This window comes from Solenopsis invicta, chromosome 12, assembly GCF_016802725.1.
Source record: "Solenopsis invicta isolate M01_SB chromosome 12, UNIL_Sinv_3.0, whole genome shotgun sequence".
NCBI lineage: Eukaryota > Metazoa > Arthropoda > Insecta > Hymenoptera > Formicidae > Solenopsis > Solenopsis invicta.
The window spans coordinates 17322108-17335933 of record NC_052675.1 but is presented as its reverse complement, the minus strand read 5'-3'; the positions used below and the strand labels follow the sequence as shown (position 1 = coordinate 17335933).

General features: G+C 35.3%; 1 protein-coding gene across 4 annotated transcripts in view; it reads left to right on the top strand.

The window, feature by feature from the left end:
- The window catches only part of LOC105195967 (beta-1,4-N-acetylgalactosaminyltransferase bre-4), a 143207-nt gene that overhangs the window by 119100 nt on the left and 10281 nt on the right, over positions 1-13826 (top strand). For all 4 annotated transcript variants that reach the window (XM_011161639.3, XM_011161640.3, XM_011161638.3 and 1 more), the window contains 2 exons: positions 3749-4017; positions 4812-5048. In XM_011161639.3, the coding sequence (XP_011159941.2) occupies positions 3749-4017; positions 4812-5048 (506 nt within the window). The remainder of the gene's footprint in view (positions 1-3748; positions 4018-4811; positions 5049-13826) is intronic.

Below are 13826 nucleotides of genomic sequence, written 5' to 3'. Positions count from 1 at the left end.
TTTCATGTAATCGTTCCGCAAGCAAACCGCAGTCTAAACTTTGTTCGCTCAAGACCGAAGTTACGCCGCGGTGAAAATAATGAAAATAAGTACCGCGCAGTAAACGGAAACAACCATCGTTTACCACGTCAATGATCTATTTGGGATTACGAGGATGCTATTATCGCGTAAATCCATGGAAGAAAGAGTTGAAATGTATTTGAAAATGTATTTAAAAATTGAATTCGGAACAGAATCTGAAAATAATTTTGTTGGATTTTCAAAATAATTACGTAGCTTAAATGGGTCGCTAGCTACAGTGTAAAACATTTTTGTAGCATTGCTCATCACGTTTGAGCGTTTTTCATAATAATTTCGATGGTCCAACAAAATTATTTTTTAAATTTATAGTTAGCTAAATTTTTAGTTATAACTCGAAATTTAATTAAAAATTTTTTTTTTTAATTGAAAGTACGAAATTTCCTTTTTAGCGAAATATTATAATAAGTAGACTCTCTTTAAGAATTCAAGCAAAATTAAATACAATTATATATAAATATAACTTACATTTGGTTTATATATTGAAAAGAATATTTAAGATCCGATTTCCAGTGTTTCAGAAACTATTAATAACTGAGCTATTTACCTAATTGTATTTGTCATTATGTTCTTGTTTTGTTCTCCTCGATTTCGTTTTATTCTTTTTCTTCTTATTTCAATATACATATAAAACTGATCATTCTTTTTAAAAAATTGTACTTTATTTTTAGATAAACTTTGTTATACTGGAAATTCCAACGCTTGCAAATTTACAAATGCATCCAGAGTTTGCAAACAGAAAATTTAATCCCTTTTAAATTTTACATAGCTTCCTTTCACGGTCGTGACGCCGTGCGCCGTGGCGAATGGTGAGCTTTAATGTACTAAAGCCATGGTGTCGCTCGCTTGATTTCCTACTTAGCTTATCCGCGGGTCTTTGTCACGTACATTACGAATACCATGAGCAGCGCGCTGATTTTGCACGTAGTGACCTATTCGTTGCATGTGCTCGAAAGAGGAAGGGTAGGACGTTAGATTGCGGATTGCAGTCGCAGCGATGGCCGGCGGCAGTCCCGGAAATTGCAACTGCAAGCGGGCCGAGACTCGTAAACTTGGGAAATTCGCTGACGCTCTCGTTGCAGAGGGGAGGAGAGAGGAGAGTATAAACGAAGCGCATCAGGGGACGAGGAAACTGAGAGAAGAGGTCGTCTTGTGCGTGGATCAAGTCCGTCGTAATTTCTTGCCATGCCCTTCGGTTCCGTAGTAAACCTTAAGTAAATTAGAACTCGAAAGCGGTAATGGGTCCGGGAAATGTCTAGAGTTCCGTTTGATTTTCGATTTTAAGATCCGTCGTAAAAGAATTGAAACCGTTTCCTAAAAGAATTAGTCTGCCTTCTCAGAGCGTAAAAATAAACGAAGAAAAATAAAATATCTTGTTGGAATAATTTAGTTGAAGTCAGGTGTGTATGTATATTAATATGCATTTTACTAACATGGATTTCTTGTTATCTTTATAATTAACTTTAAATTAAATTAAAATATGTAGTTTTAAACAAAAGTATACAATTACATAGCAACATTACTTTTCTTCAGGCATACAATTACCGTAAAAATGGGAAAATTTTGTATATAGTTTTGACTATCTTTAAGCTTTGTTAATTTACTTTATATAATTTTAACGAATTTCATGGTACAGTGGCACAAAATTTTAAATTCTTTTTTTTATTTTTTTTTTTAAGGATATTCAGCTCTCGAATACTTTTGAATATTTATGTGACACTCAAGCAAACTGCTGTTGCAATTGAGTTAGAAGATATATAGCTCCGTCCTAGACCCAGAATTTAAGGAAAAAAACTGGTGCAAAGATGCAGTAAATGCTCGCGGCACGAGAAAATCGCTTTTAAAGTTTGAAACCGTGCCGCCGCATCAAATTTCCGGGGAGGGGGAAGGGGGTTTTTAGAGCGAGGTAGAAAAGTCGGGAAATTTTTGCGAGATGAGTAAGGGAAGCGTCGCCGGATGGGTCGACATCCGGTTTAATTCTCAGAGAACTTCAAGCAAGTCGTTACACAGGATGTATCGTCGTCTTTTTGACTTTCCACAGTTTAATACAGTTTTAACGGTACTAACTTTATTGAATTCAGTTTCCGAGATCATCTTAACTGCATATCTTTTATTGAATTTTTTTTAACTGAGCAAATATTTTTTTTTTATCTTTACAAGTCTGTATTTATTTTTGAAGATGTAACTCAAATGTTCCACGGTGAGGTCGAGATTTTATCAAAAATTTTGTAATTATAAATTATGTACTCAAAATCATTATTAAATATATTTCAGTTAGCTTTTTTTAATGAAGGAATATTTGTTATTTTTAATTTTTTGAGATTTTTTAGAACAATTTAAAATAATATCCGTCATATTTAATATTTTAACAGATTAAATTGAAACCTTTATATATGTATTTTATTGCGACGGTAATGCATTATAATTTTAGGAGCAAGAAATCATGTTGAAATAAATTTGTTTTTTTTTACATTACGAATTTAACAATTCGTAATTTCCCGGTTATCCCTAACTTTATTATTTATAAGAACAATAAAGTATATTTTATCAATTTGTATTATCGAAAATGAATAATAACTTACGAATAACATATCAATTTATTTACATTGAAATAAATTGATATGTTATTCGTACGTTACTATTCATGTTTGATAATACAAATTGATAGAATATGCTTCATTATTGTTATAAATAATAAAGGTTGGGATGACAGATGATTTTTAAAGAGCGTTCCTTCTCAACGAATTTGATTTACACTAGTGTGCTCTGCTTAAATCAAAACTGTTGTACGTTGATCTAATGTAAATGAAAAGAATGCAAATATCTTGAATGATAAAATGCGCAATTTCCAAACACAATAGAGCATGTTGTGCATTTTGCGGTTTAACCTGTTTGTATTAACTGTTTATATTAAATTAAACACATATCTTTACGTCGATTTGTGTACGACGGCTTTAATGTGCATTAGTGCGCACTAGTAGTGTGTCTAATCGAATTCACTGTAGGATCGCAAGAAGCACAACTAGAAGCATCCATATATTCAGCAGTCTCCTCAGAAACAAATGTAATGCGTTCCGGAAGGAGTTTGAATGTAAATGACACTATTGCCGTACTCGATTGAGTTAGGGAGTTCTGTTCCTCGAAGCACGAATCTCTATCGCGATTAGACGGTTGATCGGCCCTCTAATCGCTGGACATTGCTCTCCCTGGATTACGGAGGCGTTGCACAGTCAGTCCTGTAATAGCCGTGTATAGTTACCACGATGTGCAATCAATAGATAATAATTGGCTCCCGGATGCATACGTGTTATGCGGGAAGCGATATACTCGCGAGCTCGTCATTAACTTTGGAATCGCTAATGTAAATCGATCGCTCATTAGCATTAATATGGTTCTACGTAGCATTAATGCTACTACGGTTTAATATCAGATTATATGTGATGCGAAAGGCGCACGAAAGGAAGCGAAGACTATGATCTCGAGTTAATCATGCAAATGTTTATCAACGTACTTACGAAGTTGCATCGATGATCAATCACTTTCGCTCGAAATGCCATCATTAATCAAATGCCTGACTGTGTTTGTTGCACAGATCTCTTTTAATTTATTTTTTAATGCGTTTATGTGTGCCTGTACCTGATGTTTCTTATTTCTTTTTTTTGCATTACAGATACGCGGATCGCTCGTACAGAACCCACCCGCGTGGCTTGATCATATACGGTCAGCCAACCGTTGTGCCAAGTTTAGCCGCGGGTGGCAATGTATCCTCGACGACAATACTTTCGATACTGGGCAAAGGCCTCTCAAACTCGTCCAAATCCGAACCGGTGCCGATCAGAAACTTGGTCGCCGTCAGTGGAACCACAAGAGAGCTTCCGGTGGCGAACGCGACCAGCAACGCGACGATGCCACGGTGTCCCCTCATCCCACCGAATTTGGGTGAGGAATTTGGCAGAGATATTGATCTGCAATCAGTCGGAATGATTTTTTATCAAAATAATCCGCGTATCGCAAAACCATTCTAAAACTTTATTTTACGAATTTACTTTGCTGCGTTTGAATATTCAGAAATATTCTGTAAACAGATTGAAATGTAAATATAAAAATATAGAAAATTTATTAATAATACAGGTACACAAACGAATTTAATGTTTATTTCGGAGAGACTATATTACGATGTTTTTATTTATTTTGACACTCTGAAACCAAATCTGATGTCAAATTGCTTTATCACGTTACATTTTTTTATCGAAAAATAGATCGATTTTTCAGTAATTTTGAAGCTATTTACGGTCAGCTTTTTATATGTAAACTGGTAAATTAAAATGACTGTAAGATCGTAATATACAATACTTCAATTGTAAAAAAATATTGATGTACGTAATACCATCATTTTTCATCTATCAGCTTGCATATTGAAAACCAGATCAAAAAACGAGCTATTTTTTGCCGATAAAAAAAATTACGATATGATGGAGCAGTTTGAATATCGGATTCGGTTTCAGAGGATCAGAATACATAAGAATACCATGGTCTAATCTCCGAATCAATCATCGAGTTTTTTTTTGTCTGAGTAATCTCCCGATCTTAGAATCTGTTATTGTTCTATTTTTATTGTAGAGACAATGGAAACCTTAAATTCTATTAGAAATATAAATTTCTATATTTGTTTCTCTTGGCGTTATTCCCGGAAAGATTAATTTCGTCTGCTCAATCCTCTTCTCTGTTTTTAGTTGGACCGGTGGTCGTCAGTAAGTCACCGCCACCGCTGTCCGAGTTGGAGAGGTCGTTCATGGAGGTGAAGGCGGGCGGTACAGGCCGGCCCTCGGACTGCGTGGCCAGGCATCGCGTCGCCATAATCATTCCATTTCGCGATCGACCGCAGCATCTGCAGACCCTTCTCTACAATCTGCATCCGATCCTGCTGCGCCAGCAGATCGACTATCAGATCTTCGTGATCGAGCAGGAAGGTGAGTGAGACTTGTGGGCGTCGCAGCCAAATTGGTCAGTCGACCGTTTCTTCGTCTTCCGCAGATGCGTTTTCGTACACAGAAAGTTTCAGCGCAATCGCAGTTTCCACTACTCATCGCGAAAGTTTGATCCCTTTGCGGTTGAATGACCGCAGTTCTCGTCAGATAAACGGACGTTAATCTTAACACATTGACGATTGATCAAATTAGAAATTCGTGCATCAAAAGAACGATTAATTAAAGTATCTAAAAGTTTAGCTGAATACAGATCTGAAAATAATTTTCTTGGATATTTAAGCATAAATAATTCCGAAATTAGTGTATCGAAAGAACGATTACTGAAGTATCTAAAAATTTAACCGAATACAGATCTGAAAATAAGTTTGTTAGACGTTCCAGTATGAGCAATGCCACAAAAAGTTTTGATATTCTGGCAACCAGCTTAGCTGGTTGCCAGAATATCTTGCAAAACGAAAATTTTTTTTTCAATGTACATCCTACATAATTAATTTGATATTTTCACCAAATTATTTTCAGATCTATATTCAGCTAAATATTTAGATACTTTAGCAAAACTGATTTTTCCATGCACTAAGAAAATGGTCTTGCAAACGGCTACAATTTTTTGGCTGCAAAAAATTAAAGTAGATAAATGATTGGCAAATATCGCATATATTTGGAACTTAGCAATATAAATAACAGAATTTATATCTGAACTGTTTGTGAAATACAGAAAGAAAATTCTTCTACGGCGTCTCTTCATGTTAAAACTAATCGTATTTGTTATAAAATTTGACTGTATATAATTAGCAATGAGATCTAAATTTTCTAGAAGGATTAAACTAAAACGTAGCTGCTATAAATTCTACATCTGACAACCGATATTTTAGCAGATACAAAAAATAGCGATAAATTTTGGTTGTGACACCTAGAAATCTATCTACATCAGCAAAACATTCTTTTCTTTTTAGCGTACGTAAGTTACGTTCTTTGGTCTTAATAAATTTCCGTTAAAAAATGGATTAATCTGAAATCGCCGTTTGAACAATATTTCGATTTTTCGGAATCGTAAATTCTTATTCGTCCTGGACACCCCGAATATACGCGACTGACGTGTGCATTCCGATGTTTCGATAACATTTTCCGGAGCACACGGTTTGTTTCCGCAGAGCGAATATAAACGTACGATCTTCTCTGTAGCCTCTTCTCCTCGTTGGTGCGTGTAAGCCGATACTTCGCTACGATTTATTGCCGTCTAGCGAACGTTCCTCTTGCTCACGTATTTTCCTGCTTGTCTCTCAGAGAGAGAGGCGGAGATCCTCCTACCGAGAGGGAAAATGCTCGGCGGAGCAAGAGTCCGGGGCGTTCGGACGAAAGAGGCCGTTACAAAGTTTCCGTCGTAGCCTCTAAGCTCTCCAACTTAATTTTTAATTAAATTTGTGTACGTCCTCTATATTTCTCGCTCTTTCACCGACTCCTTGCGACTTGAGTAATCGACCGACCGTAGCAGTAACGTGTGGGACTGTGGAGTCTCGAGAGAAACGACGCGAGATAATTTCACCGACATGGCGCGCCGATTATATTTTAATCAAATTTTTTAAAATCCCCTGAATTTATAACTCGCGCGGATGCAGTTGTTTCTGTTGGTTTATTTAACGGCCACGGTGCGAAGATATGTTTTCGCAAAAGTGTCCTCCCTCTGTCGACCGCCCCAACATTGACTTTACATCGTAATTACATCTCTTAAATCTTAATCACCGGGTTATGAATTATTTTATGGGCTGCTTTTATGGCACGCTCTGTGAAGTTGATGATTATAGATCGCAACTCCCGCAGTAACAGCAAAAGAGATGAGGAATGAGGATGATAAACGTTACGAGTATCTCGAACTCGTGACAAATCCTTAAATTAAGATCGTTTAGAATTCTTTCTTCAGTCACGTATAATTATAGATGATATATTTACTTATTTTCATTATAAATAATAAGTATCTTTACAACCAATAAATACAGTGATAATTAATATAGAAATAGTATATGTAATGAATTTCAATTATATATTTTAACTCTCAAAATTATAACGTTATTGAGAACGCTGGATGTTAATGACATTCCATGAAGAATGATTTCCTGTCTCTATGCACTATTTCATCTATGTATGAGGACAATCATTCATGGGAACGTTGAGTACTGAACACTAATTCATTATAATCGTTAAAAACTTTTACCGTTTAGATTGATTATGTCTCGTGTTATGTTCACTGAAGATGATCATCTTGAAACGCACTGACTTTGTTTTTGTAAATTTAGTTTATTTATATCAGCAACGATTATTTTGCGTAACTTATTAGCATTGTTATTGATTTTTAAATCTATTAAATCTACGTACCTGTAATTGATATTATTTTTAATTTTCAATTATATATATATATATATATATATATATATATATATATATTTTAATATGAATAAAATAGAAGATTTGATTAATAAATTATAAATTCTTAATTTCACAAATAGTTCTTTAAAATTTATGGAAATGAGATTAGTTGAACCTAGGCAATTGATTGAATGCAACCAAAGTTATTTTTTTTTTAGTACGAAAAAAAAGAAATTTAAAGAAAATTATCTTACAGGAAGATAATACGTTTACTTCGGCCGCGGAATGCAGAATCTATCATTCTATTCAGTTGCCCAAGAAAATGCGATTTATCTTGGCTATTGAAGAGCTGCGAAGGTCTCGCAATTTATCTTCATTAAAATTGCTCGACTAAGTTTGTTTACTTGCCGCGTATGCGAGACGTCAAAATATGACTGTGATTAATTCTCTTGTTATTCCACGCAACGCTTCTGTACACACTTCCGGTGTGTGTATGATGCACAATGAAATAACATACGAAGGAAGTTACGTAACAATGTGAGCAAATTTGTCGCCGGATAATGTCCGATTCGTCATTGAAGTTGATTTTACTACGTTGCGTACCTCGCGAATTTCTGTCGCATGTCGACAGAAAGCTCGAAAACGAGCAATCCCTTTGTGAAAAGCCGGATATAGTTAACGTAAATTCGAGTAAAACTAATATTACCTTTGTTGATACTGAATCGAGATTAGAGAGGGAACGTTCCACGTTCTTATTTGCATTTAGCGAATCAAATATTACATTTAAAATTCATATCCTGCCGTTTCGTTTGATATCTTCGTTTGCCCCTCCTTTGCCGCAAATCGGTTTAACAGAGCAATATTACCTCCGACGCGCATCCATTTTATCATACATTCGGAACGTCTCTCGAAAATGTCGGTGCAATTTAATATGGTTTTCGTTGGAAAGTTTCGAGTGTGGAATTCCTGATGGAATCCTAAATCCGATTTCATTCGCGTTTCTCCGCTCGGTATGCAAATGAATGTACAAAAAAAAGATGGTTGTTATACAATTTTTTCGTCGCGGTCACACGTTTCGTAGCGAAAAGCACTGAATGAAAACGTTCTCACATCGATGTTTATAAAGGAAGGCTAGATATTACATTAATCAGGTTACATTAAATAAATAAGAATTAATTAAATTTTAATGAGTAAGGATTTATCAGATGCAAAAAATAATATTAATGTAACGGTATAATCATTTATTTTTTTTTGCAACTTCAATTGTATTTGTATCTTGTATTTTTTCTAAATCAATTGTATATTACAGAGATACTCAACAGTCTTTAGTTTTTTGCCTCATTTACGTTGCCAAGATGGGAAATAATTTTCGAGACAATTTAAGATTTAATTCAAAGATCGTGGAAAAGATTTTTCACTGCAGAAATATTTGAAATCGATTGCTATTACATCTCGATTTGCGTTAATTTGCGACAAATCGTCGGAGGAATGAATCCTCTCGCGATAATTTAATAAAGATCATACAATGTCGTTTGCTCTCCTCTTGCAATCCTTCCGAAACGAATAAAGAAGAAGGATTCTTCGTCGTCGTGGAATTATTTCAATCGGATCGCTATTATATCGTAATGACGTTAATTTACGGCAGATCGCCGGGCAATGAATTCTCGCGATAATTTAACGAAGACGATATTTCACTGGAGCCGGCGCGATTAATTACGGCGAAACAGCAACGATTTATTCTCGCCGTTGTGCACTGCGCGCGATTCCTTAGAAAATGCGCCGAACTGTTACTCACTGTCAGGCTGCTCTCGAAGACCCCGCGTAAGTCAGGCTTAAGCGCTATCTAATCCTGTAAGCCTGAGGGACTAACGCTAACATTTTCCCCGTGATTCCCGCAGTGCGGTATACCGACGACACCATGAGTCACGATTACATATTCGTACACGCAGAAAAATACATACCGTAAATTACTTGAGTTATAAGTAAAAAATTTAATTACTTCAAATATTTCACACAAGTTCGTATCCTCAAATCTATCGTAAGTTCATCATCAGCATTAAATTTGTTCAAAACATATTTTGAATCCCAGTAATTTAATACTTTAATTAAAAATATTAAAACAGAAATTTAAATTGCTTGTTACTCTGACTTTTCTTCCAGTTAAAATTTTACATTTTGAAACGGTATAAATTTTTTGTTAATACGTAGAAATAAGTTTTTTTCTAAAATATGTAATTAGTATATTTTAAGATTGTCAGGAAAATATTATTAAAGAGTCGTTACTCAAAAGTCGTTACTCAAAAGAAGAAAAATAAATTGATTAATTGCTTTTTTTTTGCAGTAGAAATTGATATTTTTCTGTGTATACACGCTGCAAAAGTTGCAGGTGCGTATATTTTCCCCCAAAAATAGTGTTTGATTAAAATTTAAAAATTCATGTTGTTATATCGTATGGATATTTTTGCCGTGTTCAATTAAAGGATTCGACGCAAGAGTGGATCTAATTCATTTGTCATGAACGTGAGGGGATTTTTATTTAAATTGAAGCGAAATTTTTGATAAGCGAGACGGAAGAGAAACATGTTGTGCAAATTTTGTTGATAACGAAGAAATATATCACATGTTTAGCGTAAAAATGGCAGCGAATATAAAGCGTTGTTACCAACTCTTTCTTCTCCTCAGAATGAATATCATTTACACCATGTAGACACAGATGCAGTATTTTAAGTCAAATTATCTCGAATTTACCGAGGAACGTTGTGTAAGAATTTATTGAGCCATTTATGCTGAAGTACCACAACAACAAACACGAATTTAAGTTTATTCGTATAATTTTTTAAAATTTCAGCCAGTGAAACTTTTGTAGCATAAGCTGGTAAAACTTATCACGATAATGCCCTAGAGAAGTACGCTGTCGATTTATATTGTTCTAATGTTTTCTCACGATTGTGTAACCGTATAAAAAAAAAAAAAATGAACTGAACGGTGGGTGATTATCGCAAGTGCAACCCGCATGTCCGCCATGCGGCATGGATACCGTTACGATCCACGTACGTGCAAAGTCACGACCATTTATCGTCAAGTCGAGCTTAGAGACGCTTAATCCAACCAGTCGTTCGTCAAGACGATGCACCTGCGCGTGAAAGGATTAACTAACGAATCAATAAAACGAAATGGATTTTACGTGTAAAAAATAAATATGTGAAAATAACACATGAAATGAAATACCAGTAATATGTACGTTAAATATACACATCGAAGTTATCAACCTACACTTTATGTGGGCAATACATCTGTACATATATACAGGGTGTCCAGGACTATCTGTATACTTTTTTTTTAATGAAGGGAAGTAATTTGTTAAAAATCCTAAAAGTTTTGATAAATAAATTGGTACTCTGTATTGCGTATAAAAACAGCATCAATTTCAAATGGCGATATTTCCAACTTTCGCGTTTTGACCGGAAATAGACTATCCAGACCGAATGTTGAATTTTTAAAATAATATGTACTTTTTATTGCAGATTCAGATTACACGCAAAAAAAATCGAGAAACTGTTGTCTCAAATGTCTATTTTTTCCTGCAAGTTCCTTCATTAAACTTAAAATGATTTTAAAATTCAATGTAATGAAAAATAAATAAAAAGTTAATGAAAGTATTTTTAGAAAAACTGTTTTAAATAAAAGCTTTTTTTTATTTTTTTACGTATAATCCAAATCTGCAAAAAAAAGTATCATATTCTCTTCATTTTATAAGGGTATTACGAGTGATTTAGGACACATATGTACTCGACATGCATATATATATATATATATATATATATATATATATATATATATGTATGTACGTATGTATGTATGTATATGTATATGTACTCGAAATTGATGTTGCTTTCATACGCAATATTTTTATGAAGAGAATGAATGATTCTGTAGCATGGTCACAACAATTTTTAATAAATTTATTTGCGCAGATCTTGAAAACATTGAATGATACGGTTGGCGTGTGCACGTACGTGCGCGTAGTATACGTGTGCATGCACTTACAAATTAACGTGGATTTAATTGTCCCAAATGGCTCGGACATGGTCGCGCTCGGCCGCAATTTTGAAATTCAAATTCCGAGTGCTCTCTCTTTCCCTCGGCCTCTCTCACTCCGTTTCCTAGAACTATGCCTCGGTTTGGGATTAAAGCGGAGTCAGCCACCGAATACTTCGCTTTTGCATAATTAGTGCCGCGCTGAATATTTATCGGATCGACTACGAGAGGATCGGCAACGAAGTCGCGACTTCGTTTGCAGTAAGCCCGGCCGATCGACTGTGCCGCGCGGATCAGGAAATTAGATTCATGGCGTACTTCCCTTTGGCTCGAACAAAATCAATTTCTCGATACGGGATAAGAGCTCGGTGATATGTCGGAGAGGAGAAGGAGAGAGGAGTTTCTATCTCGGGGGTGCTAATCTCGCGAATTTTCTTCATATTTCGTACGTTCCGTTGTACGATCGAATTTTTGCACGGAAACTAAATTTGACAAGAAAATATAGAGAGAAGAAAATACCTGTTTATCCTTCTCGCAATATATAGAAGAGGATAATAATTTATAACGACAGTAACGCTATTGATGTACGACAGTACTAGAATCTGAGTAATATCTAATATTACAGTTATAGATTGATACTATAGATACCAAATGCACGCATTGAAATAAATATCGACATGAATATGAGAATGGATAGACATACATTTATTCATTTACAAAGCATCCATTATATATCACAGTATCAGCAATTTGTCACCCTGTATAAATTATGTGAATATTAATTGGATAAACAGATATAGGCAAATGGTGTAGAGCTAAACGGGCATCAGAGCAACATAGGTCATTTAAATATTCACCGTCTGATCAATATTCATTTTAGTCATTGTCTAATATTGGTTTCGTGAAATAGAAGCGCAGGAGAGTTAGCGGACGTTTCTCCGTGAGTGTCTACTACCGGAAGAGGGGCAAGATTATCGAGGCGGGCAACTCTCGCGGACAATTAGTCGCACCTGTCGCCGGCCGCTGCGGCTCTTCGGGTACTCTCGTGATACAGAAATCCGCCCATTAATATCGCGCTGGATAGAACTGTCGGAAGCACCGGCGTGCATCCGCACGGGATAGACTCTTATTATCGTAACTGTATACAATCGTTAACAGCGACCGTCCGATCATCGATACCAAGGAAATCCGCTGCCTCGTCGTCGTTAGCTCAATAATTGTAATGGGAAATGCGATTGAGTTTTTCCTGCGTTGGTGAGATTACGAAAAAAAACAGTGAGACGACTGTCAAACAAAAGCTTCTTGAATTCGAGGAATTGCAATTTTCGTTGCGTTTATATGTAGAAACTTAATTTATTAAGAACGATTTTTCACAATTGCAATAAGCGATAATCAAATCTCCTGAGTAGTCGCCACGTTAACAGTGACTACATTAACAGAAAAAATTGTTGTGGTAGTAACTATAAGGGGACCATACAAATTTTGTTAAAAGAATTATAGTTAAGTGAACTACATTATAATTATTGCAACTAAATTAATGGTTAAAGGAACTAATAATATTATATTTTATATATAGTATATTACAACTATTTTTTATTAGTTCTCTTAACCATTGACTTAGTTGCAATAACTATAATATAGTTCACTTAACTATACATTATAATTCTATTAACAAGCATTGTATGGTTGTTCCCTTATAGTTGTCACCATTACAATTTTTTCTCTCAGTGTACGATTGCGAAAAAAATTAAAACTAATAGGCGAGAAAAGTGACGCGTTGACAATGAAATTTTGTCTTGTATGTCAGTTCGTTATTATGTGTTTCATTGTGAAAACGTGACTCGTACCAAATTCGTAAAAATGGGTCGTAAGTCAAGTTATTTTTGAATTTCATACGTAAAAGCATATTTTTCACTCCCTTCAACAGCTATCCGTGCGTTTTCCTGTCTGAATAGGTTTCACTTCGCGTGCCTTTTACTGACTGTCAAGAGATAAAAGTATAGTTGAGGTCCATTTTTAGAAGTGTTTTAAAGCGATCTCATTAAATTCTCTTTATTTGCAAATGGCATGCGAGAAACCTTTACGTGCGATTTCTCGCTTGTAACGGCGACTACTTGGGAGCCTTAATTTCACTATTTCGCAAAAATATTTCGTCGTATCGTGGATTCTAATAATTTCAACGAACGACGCCTTTGCAGGACGTAAACCTCGAAACGCGTGCGCGGAAACATCACGCGCGCAGTTCCAGCGTTCCGCTGTTGCAAAAATTGTGAGAAATTACTTTTCCAGCGATGAAAGTAAGCCGAGACACGTTGAACGCGGAAAGAGAACAACGGAGAATATTCTGGGAATTTAAATCTA